The 20374-nt window shown below is 52.5% G+C and overlaps 2 protein-coding genes across 6 annotated transcripts in view; one reads left to right on the top strand and one right to left on the bottom strand.

Annotated features, from left to right (window-relative positions):
* The window catches only part of MAFK (MAF bZIP transcription factor K), an 8932-nt gene extending 1288 nt beyond the window's left edge, over window positions 1-7644 (top strand). Inside the window, exons 1-3 of one of the 4 annotated variants that reach the window (XM_026859020.1) lie at window positions 433-586; window positions 1542-1621; window positions 2751-7644. In XM_026859020.1, the coding sequence (XP_026714821.1) occupies window positions 1586-1621; window positions 2751-3185 (471 nt within the window). In that variant the 5' untranslated portion in view covers window positions 433-586; window positions 1542-1585 and the 3' untranslated portion in view covers window positions 3186-7644. Of the gene's footprint in view, window positions 1-432; window positions 587-643; window positions 1219-1541; window positions 1622-2750 lie in introns of those variants that run through there. The other 3 variants (XM_026859021.1, XM_026859023.1, XM_026859022.1) reach the window with 3 other exon arrangements.
* A 3070-nt stretch (window positions 7645-10714) lies between these two features.
* Window positions 10715-19635, bottom strand: TMEM184A (transmembrane protein 184A). Of its 2 annotated transcripts, XM_026859084.1 has the most exons (9): window positions 19566-19635; window positions 16354-16578; window positions 15517-15682; window positions 14493-14583; window positions 14329-14404; window positions 13637-13728; window positions 13074-13243; window positions 12780-12977; window positions 10715-12348 (listed from the first exon to the last, which is right to left on the bottom strand). In XM_026859084.1, the coding sequence occupies exons 2-9, from the start codon at window positions 16576-16578 to the stop codon at window positions 12098-12100; spliced, it is 1269 nt and encodes a 422-aa protein (XP_026714885.1). In that variant the 5' UTR covers window positions 19566-19635; the 3' UTR covers window positions 10715-12097. The 2 variants fall into 2 exon arrangements, with proteins under 2 accessions (XP_026714885.1, XP_026714884.1); XM_026859083.1 differs by lacking the exon at window positions 19566-19635 and having other exon boundaries at window positions 16354-17408.
* Between the last annotated feature and the right edge of the window lie 739 nt (window positions 19636-20374).

Consider the following 20374-nt stretch of genomic DNA (forward strand, 5'->3'; position numbering starts at 1 on the left):
GATGATGAGGTGTCTTGACTGATAAAATTCAAGTGACAGCAGGGCGGGCTGAGCCAGCACCTTCACCCACACGGCTCCCACTGGTCCCCACACCCCACCTTTACACCCCCCCAAATCCCGCCACCCCCTGTTTGCAGATATGAATGAGTTTGTTTACTCTCCGACGACCTCGTGATGTCTTTGCACAGACATGACCTGAAGTCATTATTGCTTTTGGGCTTCTCTGTTTCCATGGCAACTGTCTTCGGGTTGGCTACTTTCCCAAGGTCACCATGGCAACTATCAGAAGGGAATCATGCTTGGGATGCTTTGGCTGGATTTTTCATGAATGATTAGGATGTGTGACACGATGCAGACGTGGAAATGGGGAGGGTTTGGGCTGGGCTGGAGGGGGGGGAAGAGAGAGAGAGAGAGAGAGAGAGAGAGAGGACTCCCGCCAGACAGGCTGCGCGCTCTGCGGTGCCGCTGGGTGTGCAACCCTCGAAGCTGCTGTGCGCTGGGGGGGACCGGCGCCTCGCGCCCTCCCCGCCGGGGAGCCATCGGCAGAGGCTGTGATGGTGGCACGGCTGCGGTCGCCTCCCTTGCGGTAGGTACCCGGCGGAGCGCTGTGCTGCCGTCACCACGGGGTGAAAGCTTTGGGTGGAGGTGTGGGCAGGTGGATTTTCTGCAAGGCACTGATCGAAGGGGTGTAGTCGCCGGCTAAGGTGAGAGTGAAGGGCAGCGGCTTGGCAGGGGATGGTCTCTCTGTCGGTGGACATGCCTCCATGTCACTAGAAATATCATTCAGGTCAGCTCTTGCAGCCTGGGTCTGAGAGGATCGGGAAGCAACAGTCTTGGTGTGTTGGGAGAGGCGAACTCATGCCTTGCTTTGTTATTCGGGGGGCTTTTGTTTCTGTTGTTTGGGTTTTCTGGTAGCGTCTCCTTTGGGTGGGGACGGCACTGAAAGCAGGTTACAAATGAGGCAGCTTCTTTCTGGGTTGCTGATTCAATTTCAAGCTGGGTTAATAATAATCAAAATAAGCATGAAGGGAGTTGTTGTCTTGTGGCTTTTCAGTGCCTTTTATGAGCGGAGGTAACTCTTAATTCAGTCCCTAATAGGCCATTCTGCGTGTCTGGGATTCCTCCGGAGGGAGGTGAGCGAGTGACTGGGCCTGGGAGGCCGCACTCTGCGCTCCCCTGGAGAAGAAGGGGTGGCATACTGGAAGGTGCTGCATGGTGGTTAGTGTAACTTGTTTACAGATGGGAGCTGGTGTCCTTTCCCCCCCCTCCCTGCCCTGTCTTCTCTGCTTAATCTTAGTGTAGTTAATAGCAAAATAAGAGATATATAGTGTTAAAAAGCAATGCACTTGTCAACACAAATTTCTCTTTCTTGTATCTGAGCAGGGTAAACTGATTTCTGAATGCAGCCCCGTGTTTTAAACAACTGTGTGGTTGTTTCTTTTAATGGGGGTTAAGTTGGGGGTTTGGACCAAACTTGGATCTTCTTCCTACCTTCATATTTGAGACTACTGTAACCTGAAAATCTTGTTTTGTTTTTCCAGTTGCAATTTCTGAGCAGTTTTGTCCAGAAGACTGTGCTCAGGTTATGACGACTAATCCCAAACCGAACAAGGCATTAAAGGTAGGGAAGAAGGCTGAGTGGGCGATGCTGGGTGGCAGGGGAGGCTGTCGCAGAACTGTGCTGCGTGTGAGGTCGGTCATACATGACTGTTCTTTTTCATTCTGAGAGACTCTTACAAATAGGTGCTGATACAATTTCCCACAATCTACAGGAAAGGTTAGGGTAGAAGAGTACCAGTGATAACCAGAAAGAAATCTGAAGTCTCTAGAATGGTGAGAAGGCTGGAGTATCCCAGTTGCTAACCAAGAGACTTTTGACTATAGCAATTACTGACAGCATCCTGAAACCAGTGCTCCCAGGCCCATCAGTGAGCTACTTCTACTCTCAGGATGGGGAGGCACTGGGAAGGGACGTGTCCAGTTGGTGTCTCTCAGATCCATGGGACAGTAAATGCCTCAGAGGTACCAGCTTGGTGGTGATCTACGCATGGATCGTGCATGCACTGTCGGAGTTTCTTTCCAATTGTCTTAGCTCTTCATTCCAGAGAACCTGCAGTCTCTGAAGGGACAAAAGGGTGATGTCTTAAAAGGTTCTGAAAAAAACTGTGACAGCAAACCTGCCTGAGAAAAAGGCACGAGGTGTCTTTCTCATGTAACTTCAGTCTGGCCTGTGCACCAGGAAAACCTAATTAGTCTGTGGTCCTTGAAGCCAAGCAGGGTTGGTTTTGTTCACTATTTGGATGAAAAGCCACAAAATGCTGAATTAAGCCCTGCATACAAGTGGCTGTTCTGCTTTTGAGATGCTCTGCTGTCCAAGCATAATGCTGGGAAAAGGTGTCATCGTTAGTGTTCACGTTAGTATGAATTCTGAGTCCTGACGAACACAAAGGGCTTCAGTCTGCTTTACATTTATCTCCTTAAAAATCTTACTGTTCAGTTCACACTGGGTGTGTAAGGCTCGCTGCTTTTTCTGACTTAAGAGGGTTACCCAAACCCGGATGACAGCAGTGCTCAGATATCTGCCATGTTCTACGCAGATGTTTTAGTGGAGCATATGCTCCCTGCAGTGCTTCGGGGGTGTTTTCCATGTGGAGGTGTCACATTGCTAAGGGGTGGCCTGTCTCTGTTCGCTGTCCAGAACATCCGTTCATGTAGGGTTGCTGCTACCCCTGTGCTGTTGGTATTTGCAGGTAAAGGAGGAGTCAGGAGAGAATGCCCCAGTGCTGAGTGATGATGAACTCGTGTCAATGTCCGTACGGGAGCTGAACCAGCACCTGAGGGGTCTCACCAAAGAGGAGGTCATCCGTCTGAAGCAGCGGAGGCGCACGCTGAAGAACCGGGGCTACGCTGCCAGCTGCCGCATCAAGCGTGTGACTCAGAAAGAGGAGCTAGAGAGGCAGCGGGTTGAGCTGCAGCAAGAGGTGGAGAAGCTGGCCAGAGAAAACAGCAGCATGAAGCTAGAGCTGGACGCCTTGCGCTCCAAGTACGAAGCACTCCAGACCTTTGCTCGTACTGTGGCGCGAGGGCCTATTACCCCGACCAAAGTTGCCACCACCAGTGTCATCACCATTGTGAAATCAGCTGAAATCTCATCCAGTTCTGTGCCGTTTTCGGCAGCGTCCTAGTGCCCTCAGTGGGGGGAACTAGCAGCCTTTCAGAGGGGAGGGGAAAAGGCTCTTACGCATTGTTCCGGAGTCCTTGGTCACGTCAAGAATTGGCATTTTAACAATTCTCTTCCATAAGTGCAAAAAAATAGAAGAAAAAAAAAAAAGAAAAAAAACGCCCAAACCTACAAAGGGAACTTAACTGGCTGCTTCTGTCTGGACTCGGTGGCTCCATCAACTTCTCGTGTCCAGGATTTGAGCTCTGTATGCAGTACAAATTGCAAGATCTGCTTCGTCCTTCCCCTTGCCTCCCCAAACCCCTCTCAGCTCTGGGCAACTGCTTTCCAGCTGGGAGAAGATACCTGAGGAGCCTCCAGAGTCTTCGTGAATGATGCTCAAGAGCCAGGAAACAGATGGACCGTAGAAATCATCATGTGAGATGAATGTATGGATAAAATAATTTCCTTTAGTGGCATCCTACTCCCTGTAAGAAGGGTCTCCCCTACCTTCCCCACTTCCATCTGATATTACAAGAGCAGGGATAGGCTTTTTGGATTAGATATCATCCTGCTGTGTGTGGATGGGAACGGGAGGATGATGGAGACTAATGCTTGGGTCTGACCACACCCATTAGGAATAACGTTTTGTTTTCAATCCATGCTGTTAAAATATGGAAAAATATATATTTTACATATTTTAATATGCCCCATTACTGTGTGGCCTGTAAAAATGACATTGCAGCCTCCTTTATTCCAAGCCCAAGTTTCCCAATAGCTCCTTCCCTAAGGTGTGCCTGTGAATTGGGTATATTTATGCAGTTTATTTCTTCCAAATGATCCGCAGTCTTGAAGTAGCAGCTTTTTTTTATTTCTGGATTCCCTGAAGCTTAAGGGAAGGAGGCACAGTAAATGCTGTGAAGAGCTGTGTGGTGGGGAGAAGGGGAGACAAGGAGGAAAAAATGCTGCAAGTATTACCAGGTGGAGGCAGAACTGGCTGTGAGAAGGTGGGACAGTTCTGCTGGGATCAGCACTCTGAGAAGGGGTTTGTGCAGAGTTATTTCAGAAAGATGTTTTTAAAGCACTGAAGTGTAACTAGAGGGCAATAGCGTTCAGACAGGAGAGAAGTTCTAGAGCCTCCTCTTTGACAAAAGCACTGGTAGGTTAGCAGTGAACATCCCAGCTGGAGAGCTGGGCTCACCAGTCTTTGACCAGAGAAGGGCTATGGGGAGATCAGATGGGAGCTGGAAGAGTCTTTTCCTCTCCATAGCATGTCAGGTGCTGAAGTTGGGATCCAAAGAGTACAGTGAACAACCCTCAGTGTTCAGACAACCTGTGTGAATGTGACCCTGAAACTTGACACTTTCTCTTGGGAAGGGTTGAATTATCCCAAGAGGCACACGGAGGGCAGGAGGGAAAATTGGTGTGTTTGTAGGGGACAGAAGAATTGGGATTGAGAAGTCGTTCGTATGGCTCTGAGCAGTGGTTTGGGAGAGGGATTTCTGCCTTGGCATTGGGCAGGAGGTGGGAAGCCGAAAGGAGAGATTCTGCTGTTGCGTAGCAGCACTGAAAAGACGAATGTTTCCAGGTCACTGTAAAAAAAAAAAATAGCTATGTTGGTGTTTGTGTGTTTTGTTGTTGTTTTTTTTTTTTTCTCTTTTTGAAGTAGGAAAGAAAAGGGACTGTGAGTTTTGCAGGGCAGGTCAGAGACTTGTGGAATGGACGATGCCTGTTGTCATGCAGGTGAGAAGAGAATGAGATTGCTGGAGTTTAAGATGAGGAGAAGAGCTTAGAGGATTTGGGCTCCAGAACAGAAAACAAAGATCACGGAGAATTCAGGAGTGTTTTGGACTGAAAGAGAATAAACAAGTGCCACTGTTGTTGCAAAGGGGATAGCAAACTGGCATCTGACACCCCGTATAATTTGTTGTTAGAGGCTTTGTCTTGCCTTCAATGGCAGTAAGTTTGTAGAAATTTAGCAAAGCCCTACTTGTCTTTGGAAGAAGTTGTTAGCTTGCTTTTTCTTTTTTTTCACCTTGTCATTGGAGTCTCTGGATTTCCCAGGAGGGTCCTTTGTGAAATAGGTTAATGAAAAGAGAAACCTCAGACTTGGTTCTCATTCAGTCCTCAACATCGACATCCGTGACCTTACTGAGCCAGAAAGGGTGTAAGTGAAACGCTTCCTGAAGCCTTGTTACCCCTGCCAGATCCACATGTTATGGAGGGGAGCAGGGAGTTTCCTTCAAGTGATTTTCCAACACGTAGAGTTTGGATGACACTTAGCGTTACCTCATTTCTCCTCCACTCCCTCCCTATCTCCGAGCAGGCAGATCGATGCCCTGTGTATCAGTACCAGTTATTGACTCCCACAGCAGAAGCTGAGGAAGAGAAAGATGTTACTGTCATTTCCTGGTCCTCTCATGTTCTCCAGCTCACAGACATTGGAAACTTTCCCAGACCTTACAGGTGCCTCCGAAAACAGGCAAAATGGAGACTCCTGGCACTGTTGGGGCTTTAAATGAAAACTTTAATGAAAAAGGCCAGTTGACTTGAAAATGCCCAAATGCTTCCAGCCTTTAAAACAGCTCCAGAGCTCCATAACATTCCTGGCTAGATAGGAACACCCTCTGGCTGCCCTTGACCCCCCCACGGGGGAAATCAGACCAGTCACACCGAGGGGGACAGAGGTCGGTCAAACTTTGTTCCATGGGGTCTTCTTGCTGTTGGAATGAGTTGAAACATATCTTTACGTGGCACTTCCCTTGTGGCCAAGTATTTCTTTTTTTCCAGTTCTTGGAAGGGTGCCAAAGGCTTGTCCAAGTGATTGCTAGTTTAGTGCTGGTAGGCACTTAAATCTCTGGTCACTCAATAAAGAACAAGAGGCCTGGGTGTTGTTAAAGCTGTTGATACCATAGCCATGGTAGGTAATCCATATTGGATATCCATAAGGACCACGTGGAAATATTTAAAGAGAGAGAAATATATATATAAATATATAATTATATACATTTTATCGTACAGATTTTTCGTAAAAAAAAATAATTTTTTTTCCAAGTTTGATACTGTAAATCTTTATTAAAAGAAATTGCCAGTCCAGGGCTCCCTGGGTGGTGACCTGGAGGGGAATGAAATGTCCTGGCTAAACTTCCACAGAGGGATCAGAATTGCAAGGTAACGTGGAGGGAGGAATGACCCGAAAGCTGTTGACCGCGTTGGAGACCCAGCTCCGCCACCCTCCGCCTTGGAGGGCCCTCCAGCTTGGGGTTGTCGCATTGCATTCCTCTGGGGTTCGGTTTGTTTCTGTTGGGTTTTTTGTTTTGTTTTTTTTGTTTTGTTTTTTTTTTTTCCCTCTCCGTCCTGCACTTACAAGCCTGACACCCAGGGTGAGCGCTGCATGGGGAGCTGGCTGCTGCCTGCAGAGTCGCCCAAGCGGCTCTGGCCGTGCTTCCCCACAGCCGTACCTCTTGCTTGTCTCTTTGCTGCAGTAGTTTGGATGCTGGGGCTCCCTTCTCTGCCCCTCTTAATTTGTTCTCCCCCTGCACCGCTGAGGAGCGGGGGCTCTGGATTTAAGTGCTGGAATTCTCTCCCCTGGCCCTGGCTTTTCTTTGGTTGCTCCCCATCCCCAGTGTGACGTGGGAACCATGGGCTGGGTGGGAGGCAGGAGAAGACGAAAGCGTTGGGCAGGGTCTGGGAGGGACATCTCTGTTCTTGTAGACGTGTTTGCTGTGCTCTCTACTGGGAGTGGGGAACCTTTCCCTCCAGGGCAGCTCCAGATCCCTTTGAAGCAAGTCAGCGTCTCTGCTCTTGCCCAACTCTACCGTCTGCCGGAGGAGACCGCAAAGCGCAAGCTTAGAGACCTGGGTGACACTGCAGCTCCGGGGAAGGCCGGGGAGGGGACGAGGTGCTGGCGGGTGAGCCGGTGTGGAGGTGAGCTGTGGCAGGGCCAGTGCGGTGCCACGGGACCGCAGAGCAGTCAGGCCACTGGACGGCTCAGACCCGGGGAGGAGGAGAAGGTGGCATTTTTTTCTCTCTCGAATCATTTAAACTTCATTGTCATGATTGTTTTTATTTAAAAAAAAAAAAAAAAGAAACAAAACAAAAATGAAAAACTTTTGTAATGTGGATTTGTTTTCCTTCGTCTGTATTTCAGTCTGCTGGGGTGTTTCCGTAGATGGTGGATACTTGCTTTCATTTTTTTTAATGATAGAAGTCTTCTGTTTTAAGTTGTTTTTTATCACCAGCTCATTCTATCCTCTGTGGTTACTCAGTAATTTCATTTCAATATTTATTTTTGTGCTGCTTTTTTATTATAAAATAAATTATTGATATACCAAGCAATGTGGATTCCTGTTTGTAAGGCGAATAGCCCTGTGTATGTGTCCATTACTTTCTCTTGACAGCCACAACGTAATTTATTGCTGTAAATTTAGCTGCAGTGACTGGTTTTTTTGTACCTTTCCAATAAAGCATTTTCTGGTTTCAGACTTGCCCTGGTCTATGGTCAGCATTTTAGAGCCTGAATTGATCATCAGTGGAGTGTTTTCCTCCGTTTCCCTGCTGCCTGCCCCGGCGCAGCACACAGCTGCCTCTTGGCTGCAGTGCTGTGGGTGAGCGATGTGGTTTTGGGAGGCAGGCTGGGCTAAGGCGCGTGCGGCGGCTGCTCGTGCTTTTGCAAGCGTCTGACCCAGCCCAGGGTAGCCAGCTCACCTGTCTCCCAGCCCTGCTGTGGTGCTGCCCTCGTGTATTTGGAACATGCCCAAGGGATAGCTCTTGTCCAGGCTGCTTGGCTGGTAGATCCCATGCTTATCCATGTACATCTGTTCTAACCCAGGCTGTGTCTGTGTGTGTAACTGGGGGGTGTTTACAGCAGGATGAGTGGTCACCGATAGCTCAGCAGGCACTTGCCTGCAGTGGTGATGCTGAGAGCTACTGGCTTGGAGACCCTGTGCTGTGAGATGGGTCACAGTGCTGGAGAAAGACACTCCCCTCTCCTTTGGGTTGTGGAATGTCCCTTCACTGCTTTCCTCAGCGACTGCTTGTGAATAAACTGCCTTAACCCTGTACATCAATATTTCACCTTTCAGCTTTTCCCTGTTGGGGCTTTAAAGAGGTGGCGCCTTGTGCCAGTGAGCTCCTAAGAGACTGGGTTAGCTTTAATCCCCTATTCCAAGTGGTTGGTTTTCTTTAGGGGACAGCCGAAGGAGGAAAGCACTTGCCCTGTGTCAGTTTGAGGCAATAGGTTGGAGGCAGATGGGTGCGTTGTCTGAAGTTGGAATTAGAGGTAGGGCAAAGTGGAGAGAAGCAGGGCTGAAAAGTCTTTGTGTGTCAGCGGGTAATGGATGGTCATTAGATGCCAGAGGTGGGGCCAGGCAGGCTTGGCTAAGCAGGGTCATGGATAAAGCCTGGGGGGTGATTGCAGTCACTGTGCTGAGCAAGAAAATCACCAGCTGCTTCAGCTACTGCCTGGAGAGATGGCAGCAAGGAGCTGGTGATGGAGAGGAAAAGGGAGGGAGGTGGGCCAGTCGTGCCTATTGGAGGGATAGAGGAGTGTTAGTTCAGGAGGAAAAGGGCATCGGGAGGGGGCCAGGTGGAGGTTCAGCAGTAAAAGGAAACTGAATCTTCACCATGCTTAGGGAAGGAGAAAGTCCTAGAGCTGTGGGGAGGAGTCTCTATGGTGAATCCTGTTCTCTGATGCAGGTCTGGCAGTTGGCTGCCTGTCAGCAGCGGGTAGGTGCTAGAACCCCAAAATTAATAAGTCTTCCTGCCTCTGACTGGGTGCTGCGAGGCAAGGAGCCATGTGCAAGAGCACTGCCCTGCTGCGGTACTAGGGGCCACCTTGTTTCCCCTCTGCTCGCAGGAAGCGTGGTCAGCCCCAGCTCTCGGGGTGCGATGGCAGGGTGTGCCCCATGAGGATGCGTTCCTGACACCAGGTTGTAATCCTGTGGGATCCAAGCCCAAAAACCACCAGAGAACCGATAGCTGCAGCCCAGCCTTGTCCTTGGGGAAAGCCTGAGGACAAGCGACAACTGGAAAACAAATCTGCCGACCACCCGAGCCTGCTGCTGGCAGCGAGAAAAGCCTGTTCCACCCGAGCTGCCTGCTGGCGTGGCTCCAGGCACAGCCGGGCTCCTGTGTAGGTCACCCGTGTGCTCACCGCCAGCTTTCCTCATGTCCTTGTTGAAGAGGTGGAGGAGACGCGTTAGCAGAGGAGCACAGGACCGTGTCTGCTGGGGAACACGTTCAGCCTACGCTGTTGGTATTTCTGTTCCCCGTGGATGCATTTTGACAGCGTAACAGTTTGAGGGCCATGACAGTGCCCAGCCTGAGCCGTGAGCTCTTACCTCTCTCCTGTCTCCAAGAAAAAGGACGACCAGGAGGCCAAGCTCACGCCTGCTGGAGAGGGGAGCGTTGCCTGCTGTTGTACGGCGCAGCAGCCAGCTGGTGTCCAGCCCAGCACGGCTCCTTCAGGCTGGTATCACACTGCTGACTTGGATGAGTCACAGCTGATTTTTTTTATCCCCCCCCTTGTTTTGCTTGCAAGAAAGACCTGTTTTACATATAATACAGTAATCAGGGCTTGACATAAATAGGCAAATGTTATTGTCTGCGGTGGGAATTGCACCTGCTGGCAAGAGCAATGAATGCAGCCCATTATGCACCGGAGCCGATCATTTGTGCAATGAAATACAACTATGTTTCTTGCTGTGTTCTTCTGCAAGTCTTTATCGCAGCGGCTGTGAGCGTGCCGACAGATGTGCCATCATCACCTTTGCAGTCTGTCCTCGCCCCGGGAGTCAGAGCAGCCTCTGTTCCTGCAGCTGTGGCAGACCCTCTCCCAGAGGGATGGAGACCAAAATGTTCAGCTGAGAGATAGCCTCACTTCTGTGCCGGCTGCATTACAAAGCCAAGCGGCCTCATCCCTGAGCAGCGAGGTTGCATTTTGCAGGCAGAAGGGTCCTGCTCTCAGAATGCACAGGACCCCGGATGGGTGCCTGGATGTGCAGAGTGTATGGCTCTTACGGACCTCATCTCAGGAAAAGTGGCAGCAGTCTCACCGGCTGATCACGTATGAGCAGCGGTGCTTCAGAGCAGAGGAACTTGCAAGACTGGCTTAGCTATAGGCTGCTCGTGTGGAGTCCAGGCTTCCAGCACGATAAGATTTCTCTGATAATAATAAATAGAGGTTGTCGCTGTGGTGCTGGAGTCTGTGCTTAGCTTGGCTAAAGCGGATCCAGCAGCTCTGAAATGCTGCATCCACAGCTTAGGTGAGGGTTGGAAGAGGTGCAGTGCAAGGAGAGGAAGCGGGGGACACAGACACAGTCTTTGTGGAGTGAAAAAGATGAGCACAAATCCCGTAGGAATGCCAAAATGTGCAGGATGCTGCGTGTGCAGGTATTTCTGCTGGGCCAGCATTGAGGGGCAGGGAGGACCTTGAGCTTAAGAGCATCAGCATTAGAGCAGGAACAGGCAGATCGTGGGCTTTGCTTGCTGAGCTAAGTAAAAACACTTGCTCACTCCATGGTAGAAATTGCTGTTTATTAGAAAAAAATTCATAAATAAAATAATTTTGTGTTGTGATTTACATTTTGCAGCTTAATAACAAGGAAAAAAAACCCACCTGGTAGGAGTTGCAAAACAGCCCTAAGCCTTACCTATTGGTTTGTTTGCCACATGACTGCACATCTGAGGCTGCAGACTTGCTTGTCCTTTCACCACCCAGCTCCCACCCCAAACAGCCCTACCAGTACCTAAGTAAGTTCCCAGGGATCATCTGATTAACGAGAGAATAGAAATTGGACTAAAAATTTGGAAAAAAAAACAACAGAGAGGAAGCTTAACAGAAGGATGTTTGCTCTCCATCACTGATGTGGGGAGAATCTCCCTGCAGTGTCTTCCCCCGCCAGGGCTCTGGCCCCGAGCGGCAGTAGCCCCCAGCACATCTCCATCCCCCCACCATCACCCGGCCGGGCTCGGCTCCCACTGCCCTTCCCACAGGTTGGGCAAAGCCCAGAGATGGTGAATAGTGAAGGGTTAGGGGGAACAGACAGTTCCCAGTAAGCGCATTCCTACCACCGCCAGTCACAGTCTGGTTCCCTAATAAAGACTCTGATAAGGAAGCTGGAATCCCTTTTAACTTCTGATCCATTCAGAGATAAGCTGGTTTAGACATAAACAAGTGCTTCTGTCACAGGCCACTCTCAGAAATGCAGCTGCAAGTCCGTTTGTTAGCCCTGAGTGAGCCCCAAGTGAGGTTCCACCGCCGCTCCTGAGGGAGTTACTCAGACAGCTGCATCCCCATCTGGAGGGAGAAGAGGATGACTTACTCTTCCTCCTGGTAAAGGTCTTCTGCACAACTCTGTAGGCTTTTCTGGGAGGAGAGGGGAGAAGATTTAAAAATAAGGAATGACGTCTTTGAACCGTTACCGGGTTTTGAGGTGAAGTGAAGTCACCTTCCTGGGCTGGTTTTCTCCACGGGGCCCTTCGAGATCATTTTTTACTCAAATTGGAAAAACTAGAGCAGAACTGTGCTGAGAAAAGCATTTCTCTCAGGCCTCAGCTTGGAGGTAAGAGGAGGGTGAGGGTGGCTGGTCTGTCCTGCAGCCTGGCTCACCTCCCTGCCGGGCATCCCCCAGCTTGGGCATGGGGCTGGCATAAAGACACCAGCAGTGGGGGCAAAGCCCGGACTGTACCGCAGGGCTTAGTCACAGGAGCAGACAGCCCAGTCCCTAACACCAGGGGTGATGGGGCAGCAGAAGCTGGCACTGTTTGTTTTAACCTTTCCCTAGGTTATTGCATCTTCCCTTTGAGAAACTGGCTTTTTGGGTAGAGTTCCTGGTTTCTTGGCGCTCCAATTAGACCAGGTTCTCTCAGGCTTGAAGCAGCTCCCATCTACATGGGTTTAAACCTCTCCAGCATCACTGTCCCCTCTGACATGTCCTACAGCTCCTCGTCTGACAGGATCAGCACTCTCTTCTCAATGTTTTTGCTCCTTCTGCTGCTTGGTCCCTCCACCTTGGAGGCCACGTGCCCGTTCTGTCCCGGCGCTTTGCGCTCTGCCTCCTGCATTGACTGCTGCGTGTACTGCTGGTACGCGGGTGAGAAGTTGTGGATCGCATCCTGCACGATGTCCTGGGGGCTTATGGTCTCCTTCAGCCCACTCGAGATGCTCTGCATTGGGGCAAGGTTTGCTGAAAAACAGGGAGAGCAGGAGGGTGATGGGACATCAGACAGTCAATGAGGCCAAGTACTCCAAAACTGGAGTGACACTTTTCCTTAGAAATTCAAGACCAGGGGCTCATCGTGGGCCATGTCAGCCTGCAGTGATGAATGCCAAGGAGAAGAAGGGCAACCCCAGCTGCATGTTTCAAAGAAGATGGAACCTCTCCAGCAGCATGTGCCGTAATCCCATAACCCCCTAATTCTGCTCATCCACAACAAGGTCTCTTTGCCGATCCACTTGCTGTGGCTCATGGGTATCATCAAGGAAGAGGGAGAAGGAATTCATGGAGCACAGGAGAAGGAAACTTCTCTGGTGGTTTTTAGCATCCCATTGGTTATAAGGGGAGTCTCCTCTTTCCTTATTCACTGATGAAGGAAGGAAGAAGGGAGGAAGAGTTACCTGTTGAGTTTTCTTTCTTTTCTCTGTACACCTGGCAGGTGAATGCGTAGCGCAGGGCAATGGAAGCAAAGAGCATCTCAATGCAGATGATGAAGTTCTGGTAACCAGCAGCCACCGTCCCAGCTCCCACCTCCTTCCCATCGATGATCTGAACTTCAGGGATCACCCCACATTTCTCTAGGATTGCAAGCAGTGTCCCTGTGCAGGGGAAGGGAGAGGGATCAGCTCTGGTCCTGCGTCCCCAGGTCAGGTGGGGCTACAGGAAAAGTGCTGGGTGTCTGTGGTGGGACCCACCTTGCCAGAAGGAGAGGAAGATGACTGCCTTGATGGTGATGAACTTGAGGACCGGCTCAAATGGGCGCAGCAGGTCCATGGTGGCAAAGTAGAAGAGGAAGAGGGCGTAAAGCGCCAGGCTTACAGAGAAGTTGTAGATGATGGTGATGTAGAGGTAGCCACTTCGGACACTGCAGGGAGAGAGAGAGCTGCTGCTTCCCTGGGCTGTGGGAAGTGAAGCAAGTGCAGCCTGGAGGCAACTAAGTATGAAATGGGGAGAAGTGCAGCTTTGCAGCGGGGCAGAGTGCAGCCCAGCCGGGGAAGGTAGGGCAGGGGGAAAGGGGGGGTCAGGGGGCTGATTTTCCTCTGTTGGTGAGACCTTTTTTATTATGGCCCACAGGAGTTCAGTCCCTTTCTCATTTGGGGGCAGTGAGTCTCTGTTCCCAGATGCTTTGAGCAACCTGTGCTCTTGCTGCCTGCAGAGCACTTCCCGGGGAGGGCTGGCAGGACACGCTGTCCCTTGCGAGGGAGCAGGGACCTGTCCTGTCTCCTTCACCCTCCCCAGCCCACCCCAGCATTCTCACTTGAAGTCCCCGTCGTGGTACTTCCCAAATGCCTGCAGGATGATGGTGACGATCGCCATGAGGGGTTTCACGATGCAGAACTGCAGTGTAGCCTGCACAGGGGAGAAACACGGTGCACCCCGGGCAGCAGGGACATCCCACCACCCTCCCTGCAGCTGCTGCCACCCCCGGCCCCTCCATCAACCCCTCTGCTCCAGGGACAGAGACACAGAGGAGAGAGCAGTTCACCACAGGAGCGAGGGTGCGGGGTGAAATATGAACCAGCTCAAGGTTTGCAGACGGGAGGGAGCAGGGCTCCCAAAAGGCAGCTCCTGGAAGGCAGTGTAGCCACTCCGAGGGGGAGACCAGGTGGCTTGGGGACAGAATGGTGCCAGGATTCAGCCCGCAGCGCAGCTCTGGAGAGTTAGAGAGCTGTCCAGGCTAACCTGGGACTGGACAGAGATGGCAATCTTAGCTCTGCAGTGGGAGGAGACCCTGACTCAGCAGTGAGTCAGAGGCAAGGACAGTGAGCGTGGCGCCCTGCTGCTGGCCAGGTGCCGGCGAGCTGGGTGAGCTGCCTCCCTCAGAGAAAAGAAAAAACTAAAAAGAGCATCTCGGGAGAGCGATGAAGCGTAGCAGCAGAGAAGGGACCTGTCGCCTGCAGAACCCTCACTGGAAGGGAGTGGAGCCGATGCGCCCCGTTAGGTACCCACCTGCTTGCAGAAGCGCAGGAACCCGATGGAGTAGGACATACCCTGAAGGCAGCAGGTCCCATAAAAGCAGCTGGACCTGGAAGAAGTCGAGGAGATGGTGCTGGGGCTGCTGGATGGGGAAAGCAGGTGGAGAGCTGAGGAACTTGTGCGACACTGAGACTTACACAATGGGCTTCCCTCGGATCTCTGTCATGATGGTGCTCTCCCCTCCAAGGTACTCAAAGCACAGGCTCAGGAAGCTGTAAATCACGAAAGCTGGCAAGGCAAGGGCGGACACGATCAGCAGGGCTGATGCAGATCCGGGAGGAGGTTGTTACATTTCACATTCCTTCCTGCTTAGGTGTTTTCTCATCCACCCTGGCGCTGCATCAGGATTTGGGACACTGGTGGGTGGGAGCCCAGTGAGAGGAGCAGCAGGTCAAATCCATCTGACTTCCAAGCGGAGTCAGACACCCCACACCATGTGCACAGGGTGCGCTGCAGTCACAGCAGCTCCTCTGCACAGGTGGTCTGTGTGTGCATGTGGCAGCACTCAGATGTCCCAGCAGTGCCCGTGGAGCTGGCCCTCACACACACTCGGACCAGCCCAGGCAGGAGTGCAATGGCCAGGGACCATCAGCATGGATGGACCTCAAAATTACTACGGGGTGGCACAAAGGGCCTGTGGCCAGCAAGGAGCAGGTCCTGAACATTTTTCTTAGACGTCCCCATCACTTATTTTTCGTATACTCCAAACCTGAAGTAACTCACATGCCCACACCCCTCTGTTCCCCAGGGGGAGAGCAATAGGGTGGAAGAGCAACCTCAACCCTGACGAGCTTCCCCTGCACCTCAAAACACCCCAACTCCCCAGTTTCTTAGGTACATCTACCTTCTGCTTTAGAGAAGCTGCATTTCTACCTCAAAGGCTGCCAAAAATCCTCTTTCCCCAGAGGCATGACTCTGCGGTCCCTCTGGGCCTGCAGGCAGGTATTGGAAAGGCACCAGCTTGTGTGTGCCCGTGGGGCATCCCCTCCATGCTGCTGATGGAGAAGGAAGGGGAAAACCTCTGCATGGAGAGAGAGTGGGAAGTGAAAGATATGGAGATTTGTTGCTTTGTGCAATCCAGAACAGTCCAGAGACACAAATCAGTGAGATGAGAGCCCTGCTTTGCCATCAGCCTCTCTGCCAAGGAGAGGCTGCACTCACCTTCATAGCAGTCGCGCACTGAGTCGAAGTAGACATAGTACTGGTGGCTGCCGAGGAGGAGGAGGCTGAGCCAGGAGTCGAAGCCATAGATAGGCACAATGAAGAGGATGCGGATGATGTAGCGCTGCTCCTTCGGGATGGTGTAATTCCTCAAGTGTGTGTAGATCTGCAAAGAGCCCAGCATGCAGAGCTGTGGCTACCACCGGTCAGGAGGGGAACCCGGTACCCTCAGCCCACAGGACTGCAGGAGGCTCATCCTCTCCTCCCCAGGGGTGAAACCACTGCTGGTGTTCCACCAACAGACATGTAAGACAGGCTCCACCCCAGTCCCTGGGACAATCCCTTCCATGAAAACATGTGGAAATCGGATCCCTTCCTTGGGGCTGTGCGAGGAGTGTGCCCGCCTCTGTGCCAGCCCCTGTGCAGCCCTCTCCCAGCGCTCCGAGGCACCAGCTTGCTCCAGGGCTGCCTTCAGCAGCACAGATCCACACAGCACCCAAAAATATGCCCACTGGCAGTATGTTTCAAGGCAGCTGGTGGTGTGCACCCCGAAGATGGGGGTGCCAGATGAGAAACCCCGCTGGGTGTGCCTCCGGGCAGTGCCAGTTCCCTGCAGCCTCTCCTGGCTCTGGCAGCCACCCAGGGAGCGTGTGGGCAAAGTCCACCCTCCTGAGCTGCCAGCACCAGGCTCTCAACAGTGGAGATATCCCCTTCGGGCAGCAACAGGAGGAAGTATTTATCTGGAGCTGAGTAATTTGCAATGAACTTGGGGGCAATCAATAGTTTTGGCCTTGTGTCAACCCCCGTGCTGAGCCCGATCTCCACTCCAGCCTGTACCTGATGGAAGGTGACGATGAGTGCCAACCACACGAAGATGCCAGAGATGACCTGTGCCGTCGTTGTGGTCAGGAAAATCTGCTGGCTGTCCTGGGAGTTGTTGTGGACAGCCGTGAGCAGGGCAACGGCTGGGGATGGGGGGGCTGAGGCCAGCCTGGCCACTGGGCTGGGCTCCGGGGTGCCCAGTGCCACGGGAGAGGGTAAGGCACGCGTGGCATTACTCATCTGCAAGGGGAGTGGCACAGGAAGGCAAGACCAGGTAAGCTGGTGAAGGGGAAGGTCCCAGCACATTTCCCAGCCCACACAGTGTGGACAAACCTCCCGTGAGGTTTATCTCCTCCCCAGGGTTCTTCCAGCTTGTCCCTCACCCAAACCAGCCTACTCACCATGGTTGGGTCTGCTTCTCCCAGCAGGAAAAGGCAAACATCCTCCCAGAAAAGGCCCTCTTTTCTCCAAGGAGGTGTATGCGGTCTCCGTGTCCCCCAAAACACACGTTTCTCCTTCCCCGCCTTGCTCCTTGTTTTCTCATGGGTCACTATGCTGCTTGAAAGGGAAAGACCTGCCTACATTTGTGCCCCTGTGAGTTCACACTTGTGGCTCAGGACCTTTTTTCCATCAGGAACCAGAGACTTAAGGGTTAAACCCATGATAATAACAAGACCCTTGCTCACAAGCTATGAGGACACTGATGTCCTCCTCCTTGGGAGCCCAGAAAACACCAGGATCCCTGTGGTCTCCCCCAAATTTGGCTCCTTTCATCATGCACAACCTGCTGGAGGCAAGCCCCAAGGCTGACCATGAAGCCAGTGGTTTGGCATCACTCAGGTTGTTTGGCCAGCCTCAACCACGTCGGGATGGTGGAGGTCTCAGTGTGCTGGCAATGCCAACTCAGAGACCTGAAGGGCAGCCAGTGGTCCCTCCTGCACCCAAATTAAGCACAAGGGAGCAAGGCTGCCATGCTGCAGGCAGGGCTGCTGCCCTTTGGCGATGCTGAAGTGCTCCAGCATCTCCCTGGCAGGTCTGTCCTCCTCGAAGCTGGTCACCCCAAGGCACTGAGCATTCCTGGTGCAGAGGGTGGCCAGGATGGCCAGGCACTGTGTACCCTGCAGCTCCAAACAACGACCAACCTAATAATACACTCTTATTCATAGCGCAGCTTCATATCTCAAAGCTAGCAGATACATAAACAACCATGTTTGGCCTCTCTTTCTGTTAATCTGTGGAAAGCTGCTTTTTCTCCAAGTATAACAATAGCGGTTTTAAAAAAGAAACAACAACAACCTGTGAGCAGAGCTCTAACAATGTAGATGCTTCTTGGTGTGTTGTTAATAAACAAATATTTTAGCTGCTGGGTAACTATCGCCTGGGGGTAAAACTGTAAGCATGAACTGGTGAGAGGCAAGAAAATATCTGCCACAGATAAGAGTGGTAGGGAATGACCTCGGTCCAATTAAATACAGAAAACAAACTAAAGCAAGAGCTCGCCCTACAGCTTCCTCTCCTGCCCTCTCCCCGAACCCCAACCTTACAGGAGAGGAAACTCAGCTGGTGTCAGATCAACAGCCCTAAAAATACCTTTCCCCTGCTCCGCCTGGCAGGAACTGCCTGTAAGTGGAGATGCCCAGGGCGGCAGCGTGCTGGCGAGGTCCCAGGAGCTCACCCCGGTGTACCTGCGCCCGCGAGCAGGGAAGCGGAGCCAGAGATGGCTGGAGGGAGAGTGGGGCTGATACTGTTACGGTGGCAGTGGGGAGCTGGCTCTTTCTTCCCTGTGACTGTCCCACAGCCCTGCCCCTGCCGGCAGGAAGAAGGATCCTGGGGAAAGCTGGGGAGGGATCTGGTCTTTGGACAGAACGTGATGACACCAGAGCTGCCTTGTAAACATTATCAGGAGGACAGAGATAGCTCGCGGCACAGGGAGGGAGGCGAGGTCCCAGCTGTGCCCTGTTCCCCATCACTCCTTGCTCTTTTGGGGGGCTGCCCTGCTGCTGGCTGGGGCCATATGGCCGGATTTGGCCACACTTTCCCTCTGTCAGAGCATCACGATAGGGAAGGACACGATCCAGCTCGCTTCCCAGGACATGACAGAGAGCTGTGCTCATTGCTAGACCTAATTATTCTGTTTTCCACCCAGTGCTGTGCCACGGATGCTTGGGCCAAGACATCCCAACTCCTATTAGCTTTCCCAGCCATCGCTGTATGAGCACAGTGGCACCAGCAGCCCGTCCTGGCAGGCTCCCCTACATTGTCACACTCTGAACGCGACGGAGCAAGTCATTAAAAACAAAAGCCTCGGTGCCGCTTGGAGACAGGGCTCCCAGCTCCAGAGGTAATTAGATCCCCGCTCTGCAAGGTAGCCGGGCAATTCAATGCAGTTAGAGGACTATTTGCTTCCAAAACAAAGGCAGTGAGGAGACACAGAGAACAGTATTAGCTGCAAAACTCAGCTCTTCAACGGGACTGTGCCAGTGCCACATCCAGTCTGTTTTCAGACACCTTGCAGGTACCTGCCACACAGTGTCTACCTGTTACGCGCACTTCCTGGGATATTAGAGATGCTAAGTGAGCTCTGAGCAGGAGATAAACTGAGCCATGAAACCTGTGCTCAGGCAGGCTGTGCAAAAGGGGCTTTTCACTTTGCTAGGGATTCTCCTCCTCCCACAAGCTGCCACAGACTGGAATCCCAGCTCACATCCCTCCCAGTGTCCCAAAGCACCTGGGACAAATCCCCACCTCGGCAGCAGCCCTTGTGGGACTGGGGCAGTCAGAAAGGACAGGCGAGCCCCTGCAGCCCCCCACCAGTGCCTCTGGGGTGCTGGCTGTGCAACCCAGTAAGCGGGGAGAGATCCTTGACCCCCATCCAGGAGAGGGGAGCATCCAGGCTCAGCCCCACCAGCACAGGAGACATGCCTTTCCTCCTGACTGCTTTCGGATAAAGCCAGGGCACGGGGTTTTCCACCAGCACAGCCTCTATACACCTGCAGGTCGCCCAGGAGGAAGGACCTATAGCACATAGTTATAAGTTAGGGCAGGGCAGCACCGAGTTCTCCTTAAAGCCCGTCCGGAGGAGTGGGTGACGCACACACAGGGCTCTTGCAGCAGGCTCTGCCCTCCCAGCAGCTCCCACGGGTGCTCAGGACTGACGGCTGGGGCAACCTCTGCTCAGTGTGGGGGTGCCCCGCATTGCTGCACAACCCCCCCAGGGCCCCACTCACCCTGCAGGGCTCCTCTGGGAGCGTGTCTGGCTGCCGTACACCTGCCTCCGCATCCCCTGCGCCCTCCTCCACCTGCACCCGTGGGAGACTCCTCCTCCGGGCACCCTCCCAGCCCTCGCCCGCCCGCTGGCAGCGGGCCCTGCCAGCGCCCCGCTCAGCCTTGCTGTACCCTGGGCCCCGCGGGAGCTGGAGCAGCAGGTCGGGCTTTGCCTCCTTGTGGGGAAAGCTCCCCAACTTACCTTTCCAGTCTGCCACGCTCGGCACCCACGCCCAGAAAGCAAACAGATGGAAAGCCACAGTACAGCCCGATGCCGCTGCTCCCAGCTCGGCACACGTCCTGCGGCCGGGGGTGAGAGCTCTGCCTGGGCAGCAAAGGCAGGTTCTCTTGCACTTAGGAATGAATCCTTACCTGGAGGATAGCGGTGGCTAAAAGGCAGGTGGCTGGTGGCACTGGCAGGCTTATGCCTGGTTTTTGAGGCAGACCATCCCCCTGGTTTATTGCAGAGCAGAGAGGTGCAAAGTCGAAGGACCAATTGCTCGTGGTCTAATTTATTGCCCGTGAAGAGGCAGCAAGGTAAATCTGTCCTGGCTCTGATCATCAAACTGGAGACACCTTCACGTCCTTTCTTTACCCGTCACCCTGTGCAGACCTGGTGGCACACAGAGCCAGGAAATAAAGCTGGTTAACTTGTGGTCAGCTTTTAGATAGTTACACTCAGGTCTTTGGGGCATAGCTGTGGTATGCCACTGTATCACTTGATGGAAGATGTGATTTACATTCAATTTACTAATTACTTTATGGTTTCCAC

Source organism: Athene cunicularia (assembly GCF_003259725.1).
Source record: "Athene cunicularia isolate RWA chromosome 14 unlocalized genomic scaffold, athCun1 chr14_part1, whole genome shotgun sequence".
NCBI classification, from domain to species: domain Eukaryota; kingdom Metazoa; phylum Chordata; class Aves; order Strigiformes; family Strigidae; genus Athene; species Athene cunicularia.